The sequence below is a fragment of the Pocillopora damicornis genome, chromosome 4 (genome assembly GCF_964200805.1).
Source record: "Pocillopora damicornis chromosome 4, jaPocDami1.2, whole genome shotgun sequence".
NCBI lineage: Eukaryota > Metazoa > Cnidaria > Anthozoa > Scleractinia > Pocilloporidae > Pocillopora > Pocillopora damicornis.
In genome coordinates this window covers 23,049,802-23,066,857 of record NC_142673.1, presented here as the reverse complement: position 1 = coordinate 23,066,857, position 17,056 = coordinate 23,049,802, and the positions used below count along the sequence as shown (strand labels likewise).

At 39.5% G+C, this 17,056-nt stretch overlaps 1 protein-coding gene across 4 annotated transcripts in view; it reads left to right on the top strand.

Moving 5' to 3' along the window:
- The window catches only part of LOC113683497 (phospholipid-transporting ATPase ID), a 37,322-nt gene extending 21,194 nt beyond the window's left edge, over positions 1 to 16,128 (top strand). For 3 of the 4 annotated variants that reach the window (XM_089204132.1, XM_089204131.1, XM_027200743.2), the window contains 24 exons: positions 89 to 178; positions 1,010 to 1,064; positions 1,799 to 1,862; positions 3,826 to 3,899; positions 4,329 to 4,424; positions 5,114 to 5,177; positions 5,322 to 5,401; positions 6,189 to 6,233; positions 6,325 to 6,381; positions 6,596 to 6,644; positions 7,197 to 7,267; positions 7,367 to 7,464; positions 8,036 to 8,072; positions 8,151 to 8,252; positions 8,453 to 8,492; positions 8,944 to 9,197; positions 10,702 to 10,752; positions 10,841 to 10,936; positions 11,787 to 11,874; positions 12,024 to 12,105; positions 12,327 to 12,468; positions 13,148 to 13,231; positions 13,816 to 14,061; positions 14,333 to 16,128. In XM_089204132.1, coding sequence (XP_089060258.1) covers positions 89 to 178; positions 1,010 to 1,064; positions 1,799 to 1,862; positions 3,826 to 3,899; positions 4,329 to 4,424; positions 5,114 to 5,177; positions 5,322 to 5,401; positions 6,189 to 6,233; positions 6,325 to 6,381; positions 6,596 to 6,644; positions 7,197 to 7,267; positions 7,367 to 7,464; positions 8,036 to 8,072; positions 8,151 to 8,252; positions 8,453 to 8,492; positions 8,944 to 9,197; positions 10,702 to 10,752; positions 10,841 to 10,936; positions 11,787 to 11,874; positions 12,024 to 12,105; positions 12,327 to 12,468; positions 13,148 to 13,231; positions 13,816 to 14,061; positions 14,333 to 14,818 — 2,551 coding nt within the window. In that variant the 3' untranslated portion in view covers positions 14,819 to 16,128. Of the gene's footprint in view, positions 1 to 88; positions 179 to 1,009; positions 1,065 to 1,798; positions 1,863 to 2,468; positions 2,586 to 3,825; positions 3,900 to 4,328; positions 4,425 to 5,113; positions 5,178 to 5,321; positions 5,402 to 6,188; positions 6,234 to 6,324; positions 6,382 to 6,595; positions 6,645 to 7,196; positions 7,268 to 7,366; positions 7,465 to 8,035; positions 8,073 to 8,150; positions 8,253 to 8,452; positions 8,493 to 8,943; positions 9,198 to 10,701; positions 10,753 to 10,840; positions 10,937 to 11,786; positions 11,875 to 12,023; positions 12,106 to 12,326; positions 12,469 to 13,147; positions 13,232 to 13,815; positions 14,062 to 14,332 lie in introns of all 4 variants that reach the window. The other variant, XM_089204133.1, reaches the window with a different exon arrangement.
- The last annotated feature ends 928 nt before the right edge of the window (positions 16,129 to 17,056 follow it).

The window sequence follows — 17,056 nt, the reverse complement described above, 5'->3', positions numbered from 1 at the left end:
ATGTACAGTAACATGAATGATCAATGGTTTTTTCGTATACAATGATTTTATCATTAGTATCGCCCTAATTAATTTTTATTTGTGTTAGTGTGGAAGTGATTCGCCTCGGTCAAAGTTTATGGATCAATTGGGACTGCAGTATGTATTACGAGATCAAGGACACTCCAGCTGTGGCAAGGTATACTGTGAAAATGGAGCGCTTTGAAATTAAGTTTCGTAAAACTGAAACCTAAGTCATTACAAGAGCTAATCAAAAGAACGAAGATTATCACAGGGCTCAATTAAAAACAAGCAAGTGGCGCGGGTATACTGGACCAATCACGGAGCCACGAAGGCAAAACCGTAGCAATCCCGGATTTACTTTAGAAGCCCATTTTAGAATTGTCCGATATCAAAGTGAGCAAGTATAGCCGCTCCTTAAAAACATGTTGCAATAATGGGACTCAGTAGACTCCAACGTTCTGTCTCTCTGTCGCTTGAATCAGTATACCAGAAGTAGGTAAAAACACTAATCTCTGCCGAGCGAGATCCTTAGCAAGGTCTTTGGATCACAGAGCGCTTGCACATCAATTTTCCGATTTATGTCAACTCGCGCGAGAGAATAGTACCGAAAGTCCATATAGTGTGCTGTTAGTACAGGGACTGCATTTATAACTATTTTTGGTCACAAAGAGATGTTCATAATGAAGGAAAATGGTCATATCCCATGCAGCATTGTTGTATGGTAGGACTCCAACACTTTTTCTCACTCTAACATTTTTTGCCTAGTGCCATTTTGCTGCATTTGACTGTGAAACGTAGCAGTAGAACTTAGGCCAGTCAGACCAAACCGCGATTTTTCAGTTTTTCGAGAAAGAGGGGAAAGTTTTCTCAACTAATCGTAATGCATGGTTGAATGAAACTAGTGCAGTGACATTTAATTGGGTATTCCATTAGTGTAATAGGTAACATCAGCTTTTTTTTCAGCAGTAACGAAAAGTGCTGACTCCCATCTTCCTTTTTTTCACAGAACAACCACCCTAAGTGAGGAACTTGGACAAATTGAATACATCTTTTCTGATAAGGTGAATTTGGGCTGCATAAGTGAAGAGTTCCATGGCTGGTCTATGAAACGTTTCACCACAAAATCCCTTGCGAGGATAATCTGTTTTGGTACCACACTGTTTCAATAAGGTTTGGCGTGGGAAATTATGTCACAGTGCAGTGTATCCAACTGAGTGCCAAAGCCAGTGTGGCTTATGTTGCTCCAGTGATGTGCAACTTATTGTTCCAATAAGGGTTGATAGGAGTGTTATGCGCAAAGTTGGCATGATAATTCGATGTAAAATCACACTTTTGAAAACGCGAAGGAAAACTTTCACCTGACTCTGAATTCCTTCTCTTCTGACACCCGTTTTCGCCCCACAGTTTGTATGTTTATATCCTTGTTACCGCTTAATTCAGATTTTATAATGATTCCATTGGGAGATTTCATTTAAACAATTTAAAGGAGTGTATTGGACGTTGTTTTTACAACAGCGCAATTGAAACCTCCCAAAGTTTTGATTTACGATACTGTATGAACATTTGTGGAGTTGTGGGCTATTTTTGGTATCATTTTGACAGTATGTTAGTGAACGACTAGAATGTTGTCTCTTAACATTCCAGCTTCACACCTCTGAGTGAATCTAATTTGTTGAGAGGAAAGCGACTGCTCTTTGAGAATTGCTGTTCTTTATAAACACCAGCTAGTTAAATAAGTTGTATATACTTCATGAGTATGTTCTTTGTTCAGACAAATTTTTTGTGTTCTGTTTAGACTGGAACACTGACGCAGAATATTATGACATTTAAGAAATGTTCCATAAATGGTAGACTCTATGGTTAGTGGATTGTAGCTTTACTTATAATGTGCTGTACGTATTTACCGATAATTTACCGATGTATCGGATATGCAATGGCCTACAGGCCAGCGCAGTCGACTTCAGATTAAGAAATCTTGGTTCAAGCTCAGGCCGGGCTAATTGTGTTGTGTTCTTGTGGACGACATATCACTTCCACAAAGCCTCTCATTAGTCAGGGTCACAATAGGGATTGGGGAATTGTCAATAACTTGCTAATATGCTGGTGTGGGGTGGGGGAGGGGAGGGGAGAGAGCGGGGCTACCAGCATTGGCCCATGTAGTCCCTCCCTCCTAGTATTTGTTGTGTTACGCTCCAAAACCCGGAACTAATTTTTGTCAGACGAGCCACGACGCTAAACAGAAAGTCAACAATCAACTTTGTTAGAGAAATTGATTGAAAAATTAATCCCTTTTGAGGAATAATATTCTTTATTCAACAACATGGTATCGGCTATCTTAAATATTTTTGTGATTAATAGTAACGGTAGACTACAAGTGAAAACATTCTCTGGTTTAAATCGACTGAAAAATAATGCATAACCTAATCACTGCTAAACCGAAATTGATCGTTCTGTAATTGCGGCAGGAGAGCCTCCTGAACGATCTTCTTCTGGCAAACGGCACCCCTCTATGCACATGGCGCACAACTCTTGCCAGTTTCATAGCTGCTTCTTTGATTGTCCACTGCACGACACTTCTCGACGTATGTATGACTCTATTTAATCGCTGATCTGTCTTCCTGTGCGCTAACAGCTTCTGCAAAACTGGTTTACATGGCTTAGGTTGGGTTTTCACTTAACTGCTCTGTCAATCTTACATTGATCTATCAGCGGAAATAATAACTTTCTCTCAGGACAAAAAAAATATAGTGTATTTCTTGTGCTCTCGATGAAATCGTTCTTGGACACGAGTCGACCTCTCGGCTTGTTGTTGATGATCAGTGTTGCCCAAAGCCTGAGTGATCACTAAAAGAAATTGTGCAATCCTTGCTTCTTACCCGGTATTTGATTAATTGAGATGTTTGATTGTGACGACCTGTGAATCTCAAAAGGGAGGGGAGTGAGGTACGTTGTAAAGGGGGGCGCGGCGTTGTGCATGTCATTGAAAATAAAATCAGGAGCATGTCGAGGTTATTGGACTTGGTTACGAAATGTCCATTTGTTCAGTGTCGCGGTCTTAATTTTTGTGTTTGGATGATTTACACTTTGCCGAGTTGGTAAGGAACAATTTGACCCTAGGTAGGAATTAACACGGAAGAAAAGCTTAAGTTCAGGTTCTCCTCTCTTGTTGTCGACTTCAATCTAACACCACGAGTGTGGTGGACAGCGCCTACCTTGACACTTCTAGAACCTGTTTTGAAAAAGCTGTTAGTTCACAAGGTCTCGAAATAACGTTCTAATCCTTCAGGCTCTAACTTACTCATGATTTATAAAGTGTTGAGACTCTTCTTTAAAATGTTAAGAATTAAATCTTTCTTAAAGCAATTTCAGTAGCTGCTGTTTCTTTCTTTTAACCATGAAAATTGAGATTGATGTAGCCCAAACTGTTGTTAGCTTAAGTCTGACAGTTTTAAACGATGATACTTTAGCCTGTTTAGAAAAACTTTCAGTCGATGATAAAGGCCAGAGGGGTGACTAACCATAAATGGTGATGGTATCAATTTTGTTTTGATTTCGATCATAAAAAATTCTTATGTATTATTGCTCTAATCAACCCTGTAAACCCTAAGATTGACTAGCGTCTAATTTCACCATCCATTATCTTCCCTGAATCACACATTAAGGTCACGAGGATGTAGGAAACTAACGCCAACTAAAGAAGCTCTTGATTGTTAACCATATTCTCCTTATCAGCACCCTAGGAAATGTACAGAAAACAGTAAGGAGAACATGCGCACTGATGTGAGGGTGTAAAGGGTTAATCATTATATTTCTTCTGTTTAGGTCACATAGAAGGTGAGAGTGCAGGAAATCCTGAGGAAACTCTTGTCAGCTCTGTATCCATCAGAGAAGAAGGGGTAACATACAGAATTTCTTTGGTTAAGAGAGAGATGCGAATTTTCAAGACCAATTACCGAACGCAATGAACTAAAGGCAGTGTTACACGGAATAAATTGAAACAAGAATTCTTGCTAAATTTGTTTCAGCTTTTGGTAGAATATTGAACGAGTCAACTTTTTGTGTAACATCGCTAAACATGTAATCAGCAACATTTATACTATGCGCAACGGTATGGCGCTAAAACAGTCGTTATCAATGTTCTCATCTACTAATCCCGTTTTCACACTAAAGCAAATCAGCCTCACACCCACGTTTTACTTTATTCTAGATGATCGAATGCTTTTTCCAGTAGCAAATGACTTCAAAGAAGTATTTAGGGATGATAAAGTTGTTAAGACAAAGCGTGAGCAAAGGCCATTTTTTCAGTTGAAGTTTTTGTTACTCAGGCACCAGATGTGGACTTATCCAACAATCCTTACGCTGATGGAAAATTTAAATTTAATGACAAGGCTTTGCTGGATGAAATAAACCTAGGAAACAAGGTGACAACGTAATATCTCTTATTGCTTTTACTCAAATAAAAGCTGCCATTTTTTCTATCAGTAACAAAACGTTTATTCGAAAATTGGCATTTTCTGAAAAGTGCTTACTGAATTCATGTAGGATGGAATGTGACAAAGGGAGGAATTAGTAACTTTCAATGAAATGTATAATCCGAGGTTTTACTGAATGAAATGAGTTTCGGACTCCAAGAACAGCTGACATTCGTACTGAAGACTCTTTCTGGCCATTATCCAGGTCCAAACGTTGAAAAAACTTATTCTTGTCGGTATATTAAACAAGAGGAACTCCATTCCTAACGAGTACACGCATTTAAGTTGCGTTGCCGTGGTCTTACTCAACTCTGAAAGGATTGTAAATAAATTTTGCCTTCTTCTGTTACCTTTGGAACCCAAAAATCTTTGATTTTGAGTGTGATACCTAAGTGTCCCCTCTCACAGGACGGGGTCGTCTTGGCCAGAATCCGTTTTGTCAGGTCCTTGAACCAACTCGTTCCATTTTGAGATTCTTCTCAAACACCGATGGTAAAATTTGAGATAATAGACTTCGTACTAAGGTTTCTGTTGTTTACACTGACAATGATATTGAAGTTAAAGTAGTGTGCGACAGAATCAGCTATAGACGCAGGAATAGTTATGGCTGACATTGTTAACATCCATTGTTTTTTTAGGAGTGCCATGAACTGTTTCGGTTATTAGCTGTCTGTCACACGGTTATGGTGGAACGAGACAATGGTACGTTTCATGGAAAACTCTTTCTTTTTGTTTTTCTAAATTACTATCCATAATTAGGCCATTCTCTCCATTTAATATATTTGTAGTCAGTCTCACAGGAAGGCGCCGTCTACAGTATTTTTACTTAATTTTTTGTTCTGGTAGGTAATTTGGAATATCAAGCCCAGTCTCCCGACGAAGCGGCTCTTGTGACGGCTGCAAGAAACCTTGGATTCACCTTTTTGGTAACAAACTGTTAGCTACTAAATCAAATGGCGGTAGGGAAATTATTTTGGCGGGGTTATAGCCGGCGTAAGCGTCGTTTCTGTTTCTAATGACCAAGCTAGGTGGGAGTCACGAGGGCAAAAGGAGAAGAAGGGATGTGGCTGTGGAAGGAGTACCAATATTGTAGTGCTTTGTTTTATTTTGATTTGTTTGCTGCTTTTTTGCTCCTCCTGTCCTCGCACGAGGCCCTCTTAGCCAAAACGAAAGGAAACGACTGCTAGTAAGTTTGTAGAATTTGAGGAATTATTTCCAGTTTAACCCTTTCACCCCCAAGATCCCTTGAGTGATTCTCCTTACTGTCTACCATACAACTCTTATGAAGTTAGTTCGGAGAAACTGGCCTTGTTTTAATTAACAATCCTCTTATGATATTTTTCTTTATTCTTATTACTTGCCTGCTTGATATTGTATTGATACTGTAAGGAGAAATCTTCTCTTTGTCACTCATGGGAGTGTAAGGGATAAGGTACCTGTTTGCTCCCGTTGATTTCAGCGAGAAAAGGTTGATCAAAGTTTGGAAGACTAAAAGTATTTGGAGCATTTGTATCTTCATCAAATATGACATCAATAAAATTTAGAATCCGATCTTGACCATAGCAAATGATATCGTCTCTTGAGGTCAAATAAACGGAAAGGTGTCATGCAGGAAAGCTCTCTGGATGGTACATGATTTAAATTGGAATATTTCTGATATGAATTTGCCACTAGATTGATTACTCAATCCACTATGAATTTATCTTTCCCCAGGAACGTTCACCGACCACGATTACGATTGATGTATTAAGACAAGAGGTCAGTAGAATATCCTATTTGAATTTCTAGAAAGGTGCCTGATTTTATCTCCTATTTCAGGCTTCTTAGTATTTTTAATTTTAAATTGCAGGAGATCTATGAGTTACTTGCCATTCTAGATTTCAACAATGAACGAAAACGAATGTCGGTAAGTTTCTTTCAAAGATACAGTTATTTATGTTGAAACAAAATTACATCAGAAGGAGATCACGAGGCATAAGCTGAGCGCCTGAATAACACACAAGAACAAAACAGAAAACAACTTTTAAGTAATTAAAATTTGCAGACGTTGTATCTTGTTGTGGTTTGGTGTATTTTACAGCACTAACTAAGTGAGTATGAATTTTGTCCATTTTATTTAGGTTATTGTTCGACGAAACGACCAAATAAAGCTCTACTGTAAAGGCGCTGGTTAGTAGTTGTTAACTGTGATATGTGACGTGCTAATTCATCTCTAAACCTGGTTTCTTGCTTCCCCTCGACGTTCTGTTCATGCAGATAAATTATGGGAAAGAGGTTGGCAAAATTACCAAATCGATTAATAGGCCCGTATTTTTGTGCTGTCATCTCTTTCCTTTTCTGACCCCCCACACGTTCAACCAAAGTGGCCTAAATCAGTCGGTTACAATGGTCAGATTTTAAGTTTATGGTTTCGCTTTGTGGAGGAGGACTTGTTTTTTAATCCAATCCAGGTATAAGTGTCAAACTTCTCGTTCGAGGATATAATTTCAAGTTCTAGTGTACTTGACGTCATGTAGTTCCTTTGACTAAGTTCACCAGCTTGATACTTCTCTGAAACTGTTATGTATAATTTATATACGTCCGTACTGTAGAAACTTACTACTTTAGATCCTTTTATGTTAGAAATTGAACGGCCCCTTTTAAAACGAACATTAGTTTATATTTAGACAGTTGTGTGCAAGGAGAATAAAATCTAGATTTTACAAATTGTTTGTATTTCAGATACCATTGTGTACGAACTTCTAGACAATTCCTGCAAACCTCTCATGACAAAAACAATGCAGCATTTGAACGTAAGTGCATAGTATGCCCTGATCAGAAAGCCACATGTGTTTTGTGACCAAGTCAGTCTTTTTTAAACACCACCTAGCTCACTTCCTGCTTTTATCCAGGTCTTTGCAGCGGAAGGTTTGCGTACGCTGGTAACAGCTTACAAAGACATACCACTTGACGTGTACAAGGAGTGGGAGGTCCGGTACAAGGAGGCGAGGTATGATTGTTTTGTATGGCTGTGGTCTTGCTGTTTGCGTTTATCAGAGGACACACCTAAGATAGACATCGACAATGGAACATATCACTCGATTTCTGTCGCTTATTTTCAATAACAGTGACACTTTCTAAAGAAAACACTCATCAGGCGAACCTCGCCAGTGTCCGTTAATTACAGGGTTAGTGTCTCTTCACCCCGTCTGTGCAACGCCCTTTCACTACCAAAAAATCTAAACAGCAATTCTTTTCAATGTCTGTTATTTAATTCATATAACGTTAGTATTGAGAATTTGGTTCTAGATCAGACAATATCCTCTGCTTTATATTTTCTTCTGTTTTCACCTTTCTTCTCCAAAATGAATTAATATTGTGGGAAGAAATACCTTTTCGGTCACTCCTGGGAGTGAAAGAGCTAGCTTACAAATTTTCCTTATACCATAGGTTATACTTGACAGATGCTGTCAACTCACCTCAATACCAAATGATCTTTTCTTTAACTTGTGATCTTTTCTTTCAAGTAGTCATGTCTGGCATTGTGTTTTCTCTAACGTAATATATCTTTCCTCCTTCAGTATGGCCATGGAAAATAGGGATGAGCTTGTTCAAAAGGTGAGGATACTTAAATAGATTGTGACTTAAGTTCCAGAAGATTTCATTGGCTTAGATATTTTTTTTGTTATAAACCAGGTCTATGAGGACATTGAGCAGAACTTAATACTGATTGGTGCAACGGCAATTGAGGATAAACTTCAAGATGATGTCCCGGATACGATCGCAACTCTAGCTGAGGTCTGTACGTTGAGTGTTAAAAATGTTTTGCTCCAGAATTTAGCACGATGACACAGCCAGAGCTCGCACCCAAACCTCTTATTGTGAAGTCCAACGTACTAACCACCACTCTCTTAGTTCAGTCTTACTAGATTGCTGAGTGTATTGTTATCTTTCACTTATCAGTTCTGGCTAACAGCTTTTTCTCCCGTTTTCAATAGGCAAATATTAAGATTTGGGTTTTGACCGGTGATAAAGTAGGTAAGTATGATGATATTGCTTTGCTATGATGGCTGCATGCCTTTTCTTTGAGAGATACCGTATCAAGACTTTGACAGGTATCTCAGAGACTGAACTCTTCTCTATGCTAATCATTCTCAGATTCTCTGAACAACTTAAACATTAGCAACATTGATACTCAGATTATACCGTTGTGTTTTACTCTGCGGATAAGCGATTTGCGTGTTATCCGATGACAAGTTTTTTGCCGTTCAGGATGAAAATAGCCTTCTCTTATCTAGTCCCTTGTAGTTTCAAATTTGTTTTAAAATGGTAGTAAATTTGTGCAGTGTTTCATTTGCGGCAATTATTTCTTTGGGAGACTGTTTGTACGGATCAAGGACGATGTGCAAGAATGATACTTTTAAAATTTCTATGTTACAAGGCAGTTGTATGAAAATTTGAACCCATTTTACTTTTTCTTGTTCAACAGAAACAGCCATCAATATTGGGTACTCGTGTCATCTGCTCACCGATGATATGACCGAAGTGTTTACAATCGATGGAGAATCTTTGGAGTCTGTTCAAAGGGCGATTTCCGAATGTAAAAACAAAATTACGGGCGGAGCAGAGGTAGGAGCACCTATCTCTCGATTGCAAAGTAAAGAAAACAGCCTCAAGGATGTAGAAGTTGAAGTGATATCGTACAAGGATAACTATATGGGCGAGAAATCAGCCACTGTACAGGTAGGAAAAGAGAATACAATTATGTCACTGTGCCCTTAGAATGAGGAAATAGTTTTAGTGGTGTGATCTCAGTCACGGCCGGTCAACTCGCTCTGGCATGTCAACCACCAACTTTTACTCCATCTCCAGGGGCTGAACAAGCGTCATTTTTTTGCCTTTTTTCAGACCAGCGGATGCGAGCATTAGGGGCGAGACATGCGTAAGGGAAGGAGGGCAGGGTCTCGCCCCTTCGCGATTGCTTCGCGCTTACCTCCGGTTTATGAAAGTTTTGCCTCATAAAATAGAATTTTCCCCTTCCCCGCCCATATCTCCACCAGTTCGCCAAAATTCTTCGACAACTCGTTTCCTTACGGCAAAACATGGGCGGCAAACTTGATGTATTTGATAAGGCGAACAAGTAGGAAACAATAAAAACTAAGTTTTTCGTTTGTCTCACCATGTAGTCACGTGTGATGTAGATCGCGACGTTTCGACTGCATACTGCTAGTCTTCTTTAGGCGATGAGGTCGACTGGTCATGCGTGATCTTCTAAAGCATGATGCTCTGCTATGATTAGTTGTTTTTTAACAGCTCCGATTGGTGTCGCACGGCTCTCCTGTTGTTGTGTTTTTTGATCGTGGGCATCCACGCTTCTGGAATTTCTATTCCACTATCCCTGTTGATGTTGTTAGGGTGAAGTCTTGTGTAAATTGCCTTTGACCCTGCGCGTGTAGTAATAAGGGTTACGATCAATAAACTTTACTTCGTTCCAGAGTGGCTTGTGTCCGGTGTTGTGGGCATGCTCTGAAACGGTGGAGGTCTCGGTACGGGCGAGTCGAATGTCTCGATCGTGCTCCCTTATGCTGTCTTGCATAGGTCTTCCAGACTCTCCGATGTATACCTTGCCAAATAGAAATTCCAGAAATGCACCAATCGGAGCTGTTGAAAAACAACTAATCACAGCAGAGCATCATGCTTTATAAGATCACGCATGACCAGTCGACCTCATCGCCTGAAGAAGACTAGCAGTATGCAGTCGAAACGTCGCGATCTACATCACACGTGACTACATGGTGGGACAAACGAAAAACTTAGCTTTTATTGTTATTCACCACGATGAATAACCACAACCTTTTCTACGAAGTAGGAAACAACCGCTATTCTGCAGGCTGGGGTAAAGGTGAACTTTTAAGCTAATCAACGGTGTAGCTCTTGCACAAACAATAACTGAACATTGTACCCTTGGTTCTGGTCAGCTATGACTGAATCTTTGATTGTTCTACATCGTTTTTTGGAAGAATTCTTAACTGATATGTTAGGGTTTGCTTAGGTTTAATAAATGGTCAGAAAGGGTGCACTATTGAGGACAACAGATCAAAATTCCATTTGAAAGGTGTAGGGATTCTCCTCCAATGGGAAAGGTTTAACACAACCTAGTTGATAAGCCAAACTGTTTACGAATGGACAAATTGGTAGGGATTGATAGATTTAGCTGCTTTTCATTCTTTTACGTTTACACTTTCAGACGCCCAAAAAGGAACAAACCTTTGGACTGGTTATTCCTGGAAAAAGTTTAGTGAGTAAACCAGACTTATTTTCTCTCTGAAAGACGCGTTATTCCTGATATAACTTTACGAGATTTTCTTCATACGGTACTTTTTCAGGCTTTTGCTCTTCATGAAAGTTTAAAGAAAGAATTCCTGGACTTGGCATGCCTTTGTAAAGCGGTTATTTGTTGTAGAGTCACGCCACTTCAAAAGGTACATACTTTGACCACATTTCAGCTTATTTTGTCGTCCTCTTCCGCCGGTAATTTCAATTCAAACGTTTAGCTAGTAGCTGCTGTCTGGATAGATGTGGCAGAAAGAAGCAAAATAGGCGAGTTTACGTGTAAGCATCCTATGCTATCCTTGTAGAATTGGTTTTAAATCAATTTCCAGCCAAAAACCAGCCTTTACAACCAGTCCTTGTTTGTCGTTTTTCCCCAGGAAAATCGAATTTTAAATCGTAGACGGGTTCGAACCCCTTGCAATACTTTGAGCGGGACGACATAATATTGGCATGTAAACGTAATATTACACCATTCAACCCTTTACACCCTAACATCAATATATATAGTCTCTATACTGTTCTCTGTACATTTCCTAGGGTGCTGACACGGAGAGTTTCTCTAAAATTCAAGAGCTCCACTGGGTGGTGATGATTTCATATATTCTCGTTACCTTAATGTTTGATTAGAGAGTGATATTATAGGGAGAAATTAGACGCCAGTCACTCTTAGGGGTCAAAGGGTTAATGAACTGTTTGGCGGAAAGGAGCCGCACGGGTACTACAGCGTTTCTCTCTTTTCAACCCTTAAATTCCCAAGATTGACCAAGACAGAATTTCTTTTTACAGTACCAATACAACATCGAGAAGGCAAGTACTGAGAACAAGGAAAAATATCTGTTAGATGATTGGTTGATCCAATGCTAAATTCTCCGAACTTTCGTCCTATGAATTGTATGGCGAACAGTATGGAAAATTAGTAATGAGATCTTTGAAGTGAAAGGGTTATTTACTCTTTGAATTTAAAGGACAGAGCGACCATGCTGTAATTGTTTCTTGCAGGCCCTGGTTGTACAGTTAGTCAAAGACAATCTTCAAGCTGTGACCTTAGCTATTGGAGATGGAGCCAATGACGTTAGTATGATTAAAGGTACGGCTATCTTGGATTTGATGAAGTACTTTACACGATGGATTAGTACGTTGGTAGGAGGATAGCCATCTTAAAACAGAACGATGAATTCTTTGGACACAATTAATTCTCACTCAGTGCCTTTTCCTTTTTTTTGTGTTTCATCGCAGCTGCTCATATAGGAGTTGGAATAAGCGGTCAAGAAGGAATGCAAGCCGTGCTGGCGAGTGACTTCTCCTTCGCGCAATTTAAATATCCTTTACATCTGAGGAATATTACTATAAGGCCACGCTATTCTTTTTTTTGTACGGATTTCTGTTTGCGCGCTTGTCATGACCGCCAATTACAAACACTTGTTTCTTAACTCCCGTGCGTAACTACAACCTCCTTCTCCTCCCATAGGGTTGCTAAATGGTAATTTACGGTAATATAAGATAATGATAGTAATTATTTTTCCTTAACTATTTTCGTACGTATCTTCAGCGACTTCTCTTAGTCCACGGACGATGGTCTTACTTTCGAATGAGTAAATTTTTAAACTATTTTTTCTACAAGAATTTTGCATTTACGCTTTGTCAACTATGGTACGCTTTTTATACTGGATTTTCTGCTCAGGTAGGGTAAATTTCAATGATAGTTGTTTTGTTTTTTAAGTATAGCTGATATTTGTTTCCAGGTTGGTAGGCCATGATATCACTAGATTCCATTCCTTTACCTGTCTCAAGCAGGGCACCGCACCCGCAAATTCTTTGTGAAACTTGATGAATTGCTGGGTTACCTTTGGTGAATCAGGATCTCATCTTGGAATAGTAGTATTACACCCAGTCGTTTTATGCTGATAAAACCTGGTTCAGCTTTGTTGTAATGGGTTTGTCAGCCTGATGAGACTTGCCTATTCTATAAATTGGCCATTTCCGAGATCTTAATGGCCTATCTTTCAAAATTGGGCCTAATGCAAAACCTATCTTGGAGATATTAGTTTTTCGTTTGCATGATAACAAAAAGATATCCTTTACAAAGTCCACGCACTTGGCCTCGTTTTAAGACAGACGCTTTGGGCATCCAGGACACTTATGGCATATTATGGTCACAGTACATCGGTCTTATTGCTTAAGTTGGAGAAAGTTTGTCCATCTGAATTAATCTGCGTAGTTTGATAGGCATTTATCAGACTGACAATGGATTTAAACCCCTCCCTTCTTTTTTGTTGTTGTTTGTGTATGGTGTTTGTTTGTTTGGTGCAAAATGTTAGAGTTACTTACTTTCAAATCTTCACGTTTTGTGCTTCTTTCAGACGCTGTATGATGCATGGTTCATCTCATTTTATAACGTGTTTTTTACCTCCGCGCCAGTCGTGTTTTTAGCGGTTCTTGATCAGGTAGGGATTCTTTTTAAATTACTGTGGGATGTCGTCATTGAGAAGGACGATGATCCAAATACCTCCAGAAAATCCTGTAAGCCTTCTGTTGAACTAAGTTAAAGGCTCTCCGCCAGGATTTCGTTCCATAAGTTTTTAACCCCCTGAATTGTCACTCAAGTCTTATGTTCTGCGTGTCGCACCTTATTCCAGTTGCACCTTCAACTCTTTTGTGATTTGGGTACCACTGACCTTTTGTGCAACTCGGAGTTGTGCAAGAAAATTTCCAACTTCCCTCTCCCTCTTGGATTTGAACCTACTTTTGTCGTTAATTTTGTGTTTATAGACTAACAACACGCTTCTCTCGCGTGACTCAAATTTTACGTTTCCTTGCAGTAAGACTCGAGCCTTCTGTTATCTTAGTATGAGACTCCAGCTCTAAATCTCTCTTAGCCTTTGCGTTCTCATTTAAACTGGCTGCAAAAAAAAAAAAATACCCTTATGCAAGCGAATGCTTCTCTGGATAGAATGCGTTATAAACTGGATTCGAAACCAACTATCTAAACAGTTGATTCCCGATTAAAATAGTTATTATTCTCAAACAGGACGTCTCAGAGAACGGTTGCTCCAAGTATCCTCGATTGTACGTACCTGGCCAGACTAACCTACTGTTCAACAAGAAAATCTTCTTTCTCAGCCTGTTGTACGGGGCTCTCACATCGTTGGCAATCTTCTTTTTGTCGTACGGTGCGTTCCACGATGATATAGCGAATGATGGCTTAGAGACGTCATCTGTGTATTTCTTCGGTACGGTGGTCGCCGCTGTACTGGTAGTGGTAGTCAATATTGAGGTGAGTGGATAGGCGCTGAAAATTCTTGTGACAACGTCAGCGAAATGCTAAATCCTCTCTGTATTGATGAACGTATTCAAGGAGTGAGTATAGGTTGGCCAAGGGAAGATAGCCCTGAAAACTGAAGACCATGAGGGGGTCTGCGACAAGACACGAATTTAGGTTTTTTTTTTTTCTTTTCTTTTTTTTGACTTGTTGCGGCGTTGTGCTGGTACCATTATGGAGCCACATCGTAGGAAGAAATATTAACACCTCTTTTTGTCCCCGACAGATCTCGTTTCTTACGCAGTACTGGACCTGCATTAATCATTTTTTTATCTGGGGAAGCATCCTGTTTTACTTCGCTTTCTACTTCGCCTTTTACGCCAAGTTCGTCTTCGACCTTTTCCCTCAGGGCCACTATTATGGTATGCAGTTTGAGGTGTACGGTAATCCGAAATTCTGGTTTACCTTGTTCCTTGTTCTTGCTGTGACAATAGCACCTCGTTTGTCGTACTACTTCCTTGAAAATGAACTGAATCCCACACTCAGCGACATTGTGAGGCGAAAAGAAGCACACAAAAGAATGCGCTTTACTTCCCCACTGGTAGAATATGAGCCTCAGCTGGTTCGTAGGCGAAGCTCGAAACGTTCAAGTTACGCCTTCGCTCATCAAGAAGGATTTGGCAAAATTGTTATGTCACCGGCAACATTTTTAAGGAAAAAACTACGTTCAACAACTCAGCCAGCCGGCGAAAGTAGTGTAGTTGCTATGTAATTCAATATACATCACTGCATCGATTCTCTTTTTATTTTCTTAGTTATTTTTGTAATACATCGTCAGACATACACGAAAGACTTAATTGTGAATTTTGAATGTAAGAGCGATCCAAGGAAATTTGGCGGTTAAGGGAGCAATTTTCTATTTTTATCCTTAACGTAATATATGTGCCGTAGCATCGCTCTCCTCTATGAAAAATGCTCTTACGAAACGTAGATTATACACAACGACTTATTGAGTTTTTGTTATGGTTAACACTTGCTCATAGCTAATTCTTGAAGCGAAGAAAACGCCTACAGTGCTTCAGAGTAGAGCATCTTGTCTTCATTCCATGTCTACCGACCTACACTGATTTACTCAACACTGTTATTGGAAAGCATTTTTTAAATTTAACGTGTTATCTTCTAGTTAGACCAAGATGTAATTGGTACTTTGAAAATTTTTTACGAGAATCAAGGTTATATAGATGCGAAAAAGGCTATGTAATTTTAATGCTAGTGAGTTTGATGAATTACAATTACGTTTCAAGGCTACGCCTAATTTATTGCCCTGTCGGTTTTTCGATGAAACAAAAAATATTTTTGATTCAACTTGAGCGGGAGTAAAATTGAATGGGCAGTTCTTTTTCAGATTCATCTCTATTTACCTCGTAAACGGCAATTTTTATTGTTTTTGATGGCATTACGACATACATTTTACACGAAGGCCACACAATGCATAGTTTGGCAGATTATATTGAGTCGTGCGGAGTTGTTTACTTCCTACTGTATTTCGTCACAAATGCCTAAGCGTTTACCAACTCTGCGTTTCAAAATATTTTTAAAATCACAGTTTCATCTCACGTTACTGTACCAAAAACACGCATGCCTTGGAGAAGCCTCCAGTGTGTGCAATCACACTGGCCAGTGATAAGCCATTCCTGAGCAGGCTTAGCCGTCGTCCATTTTATTTTTAATTTAGGCACTCATCTCGATCCTAGGGCTCTTCTCTGTTGTCCATAACATTCGCAATAGAAAAAATGAGCTGGGTTCGAGATGAGGAATAGTTACTCTTATATGTTACTTGCGTAACTCACTAAGTTAAGAGAAAAACAGCCATAAAGTATAAAGTATATGACGAGTGTCTTAACAGACAGTCGACTACTTAGTCCGTCAGTACAAGTTTAAATTAATGCATTTTAGCTGATGCGAAGATTTTCCACATTATTTGGTTTTGAAGAAGAAAACCTTATCCGTGCAAAATTGTGATTTTAGGACTTCTTTTTAGATTAAAATTGAAAAAAGTAAATACATTATTCCAAGCTGAAATATTTTGAAAAGGAACCGTTAAACAATAACTTCCGATGTACATTACTTTGCAGGAGTATTTGACTCAATCATGCAATTACGGTATTTCCTTGAATAAGCACCCTCCCCGCCTCGAATGAGCGCGCACCCCCCGAATGAGCGCACACCTCTCGAATAAGCACTCCCCCCTCCGAATAAGCGCGCACCCCCTGGTCCATGATGTCAAACAAGTGCCTCTCTCGAATACCCCCTCCCCCTGCCTTGTCCTCCCTTACTTTCCTAAAATAGTGGAAATACAAGGAAAAACCTGTTCCGGTTGCAACGTTATTTATAACTTTTTGAGCTTCAACTACAACGGAAGCACTACAGAAGAATAGTTTATTTGCGTTCTTTTTCATTCTAACTTCATGTGCTCGCAGAGTTCCTTTATCTGGTCTTACAAATTTTGAACCCGGTAAGGAAATGAAGATGTCCCGTTAGTCCCCATGAGGAATCGAACTTCGGACATTCGGATTCTACCGAGCTCAAACTTTATTATCTTTCTTATTCTACTTAAAAGCATGAGGCTAACGACATTGCTGATCCTAGCAGTATGCACTGACGCGTGCCATGTTTGAACTTCAACGCGGAAATAGCCTTGTTCACTACTCCAGAGTCTCTGTGGCTCAGAGGTAGAGCATCGGAGCGCGGAATCCTAAGTCTGAGGTTCCATTCTTCATGGCAAATCAGAATTTTTTTTTTTGCAGTCCCATGTTCGTGATAAGACGAAAAACATCATTCTCTTTTTCGGAAATTTGTTCGCTAAGCGAGCCAAGATTTGTGGTGTCTGAGCCAGGCTTGTAGGAATAAGTCTGTTGTGTTATTAATATCGAACTCATTTCCTTAATCGAGCGTGAGATCGTTTCTCACACCTCCATTTCGATAAAAATGTGCATCAGGTGTCAAAATC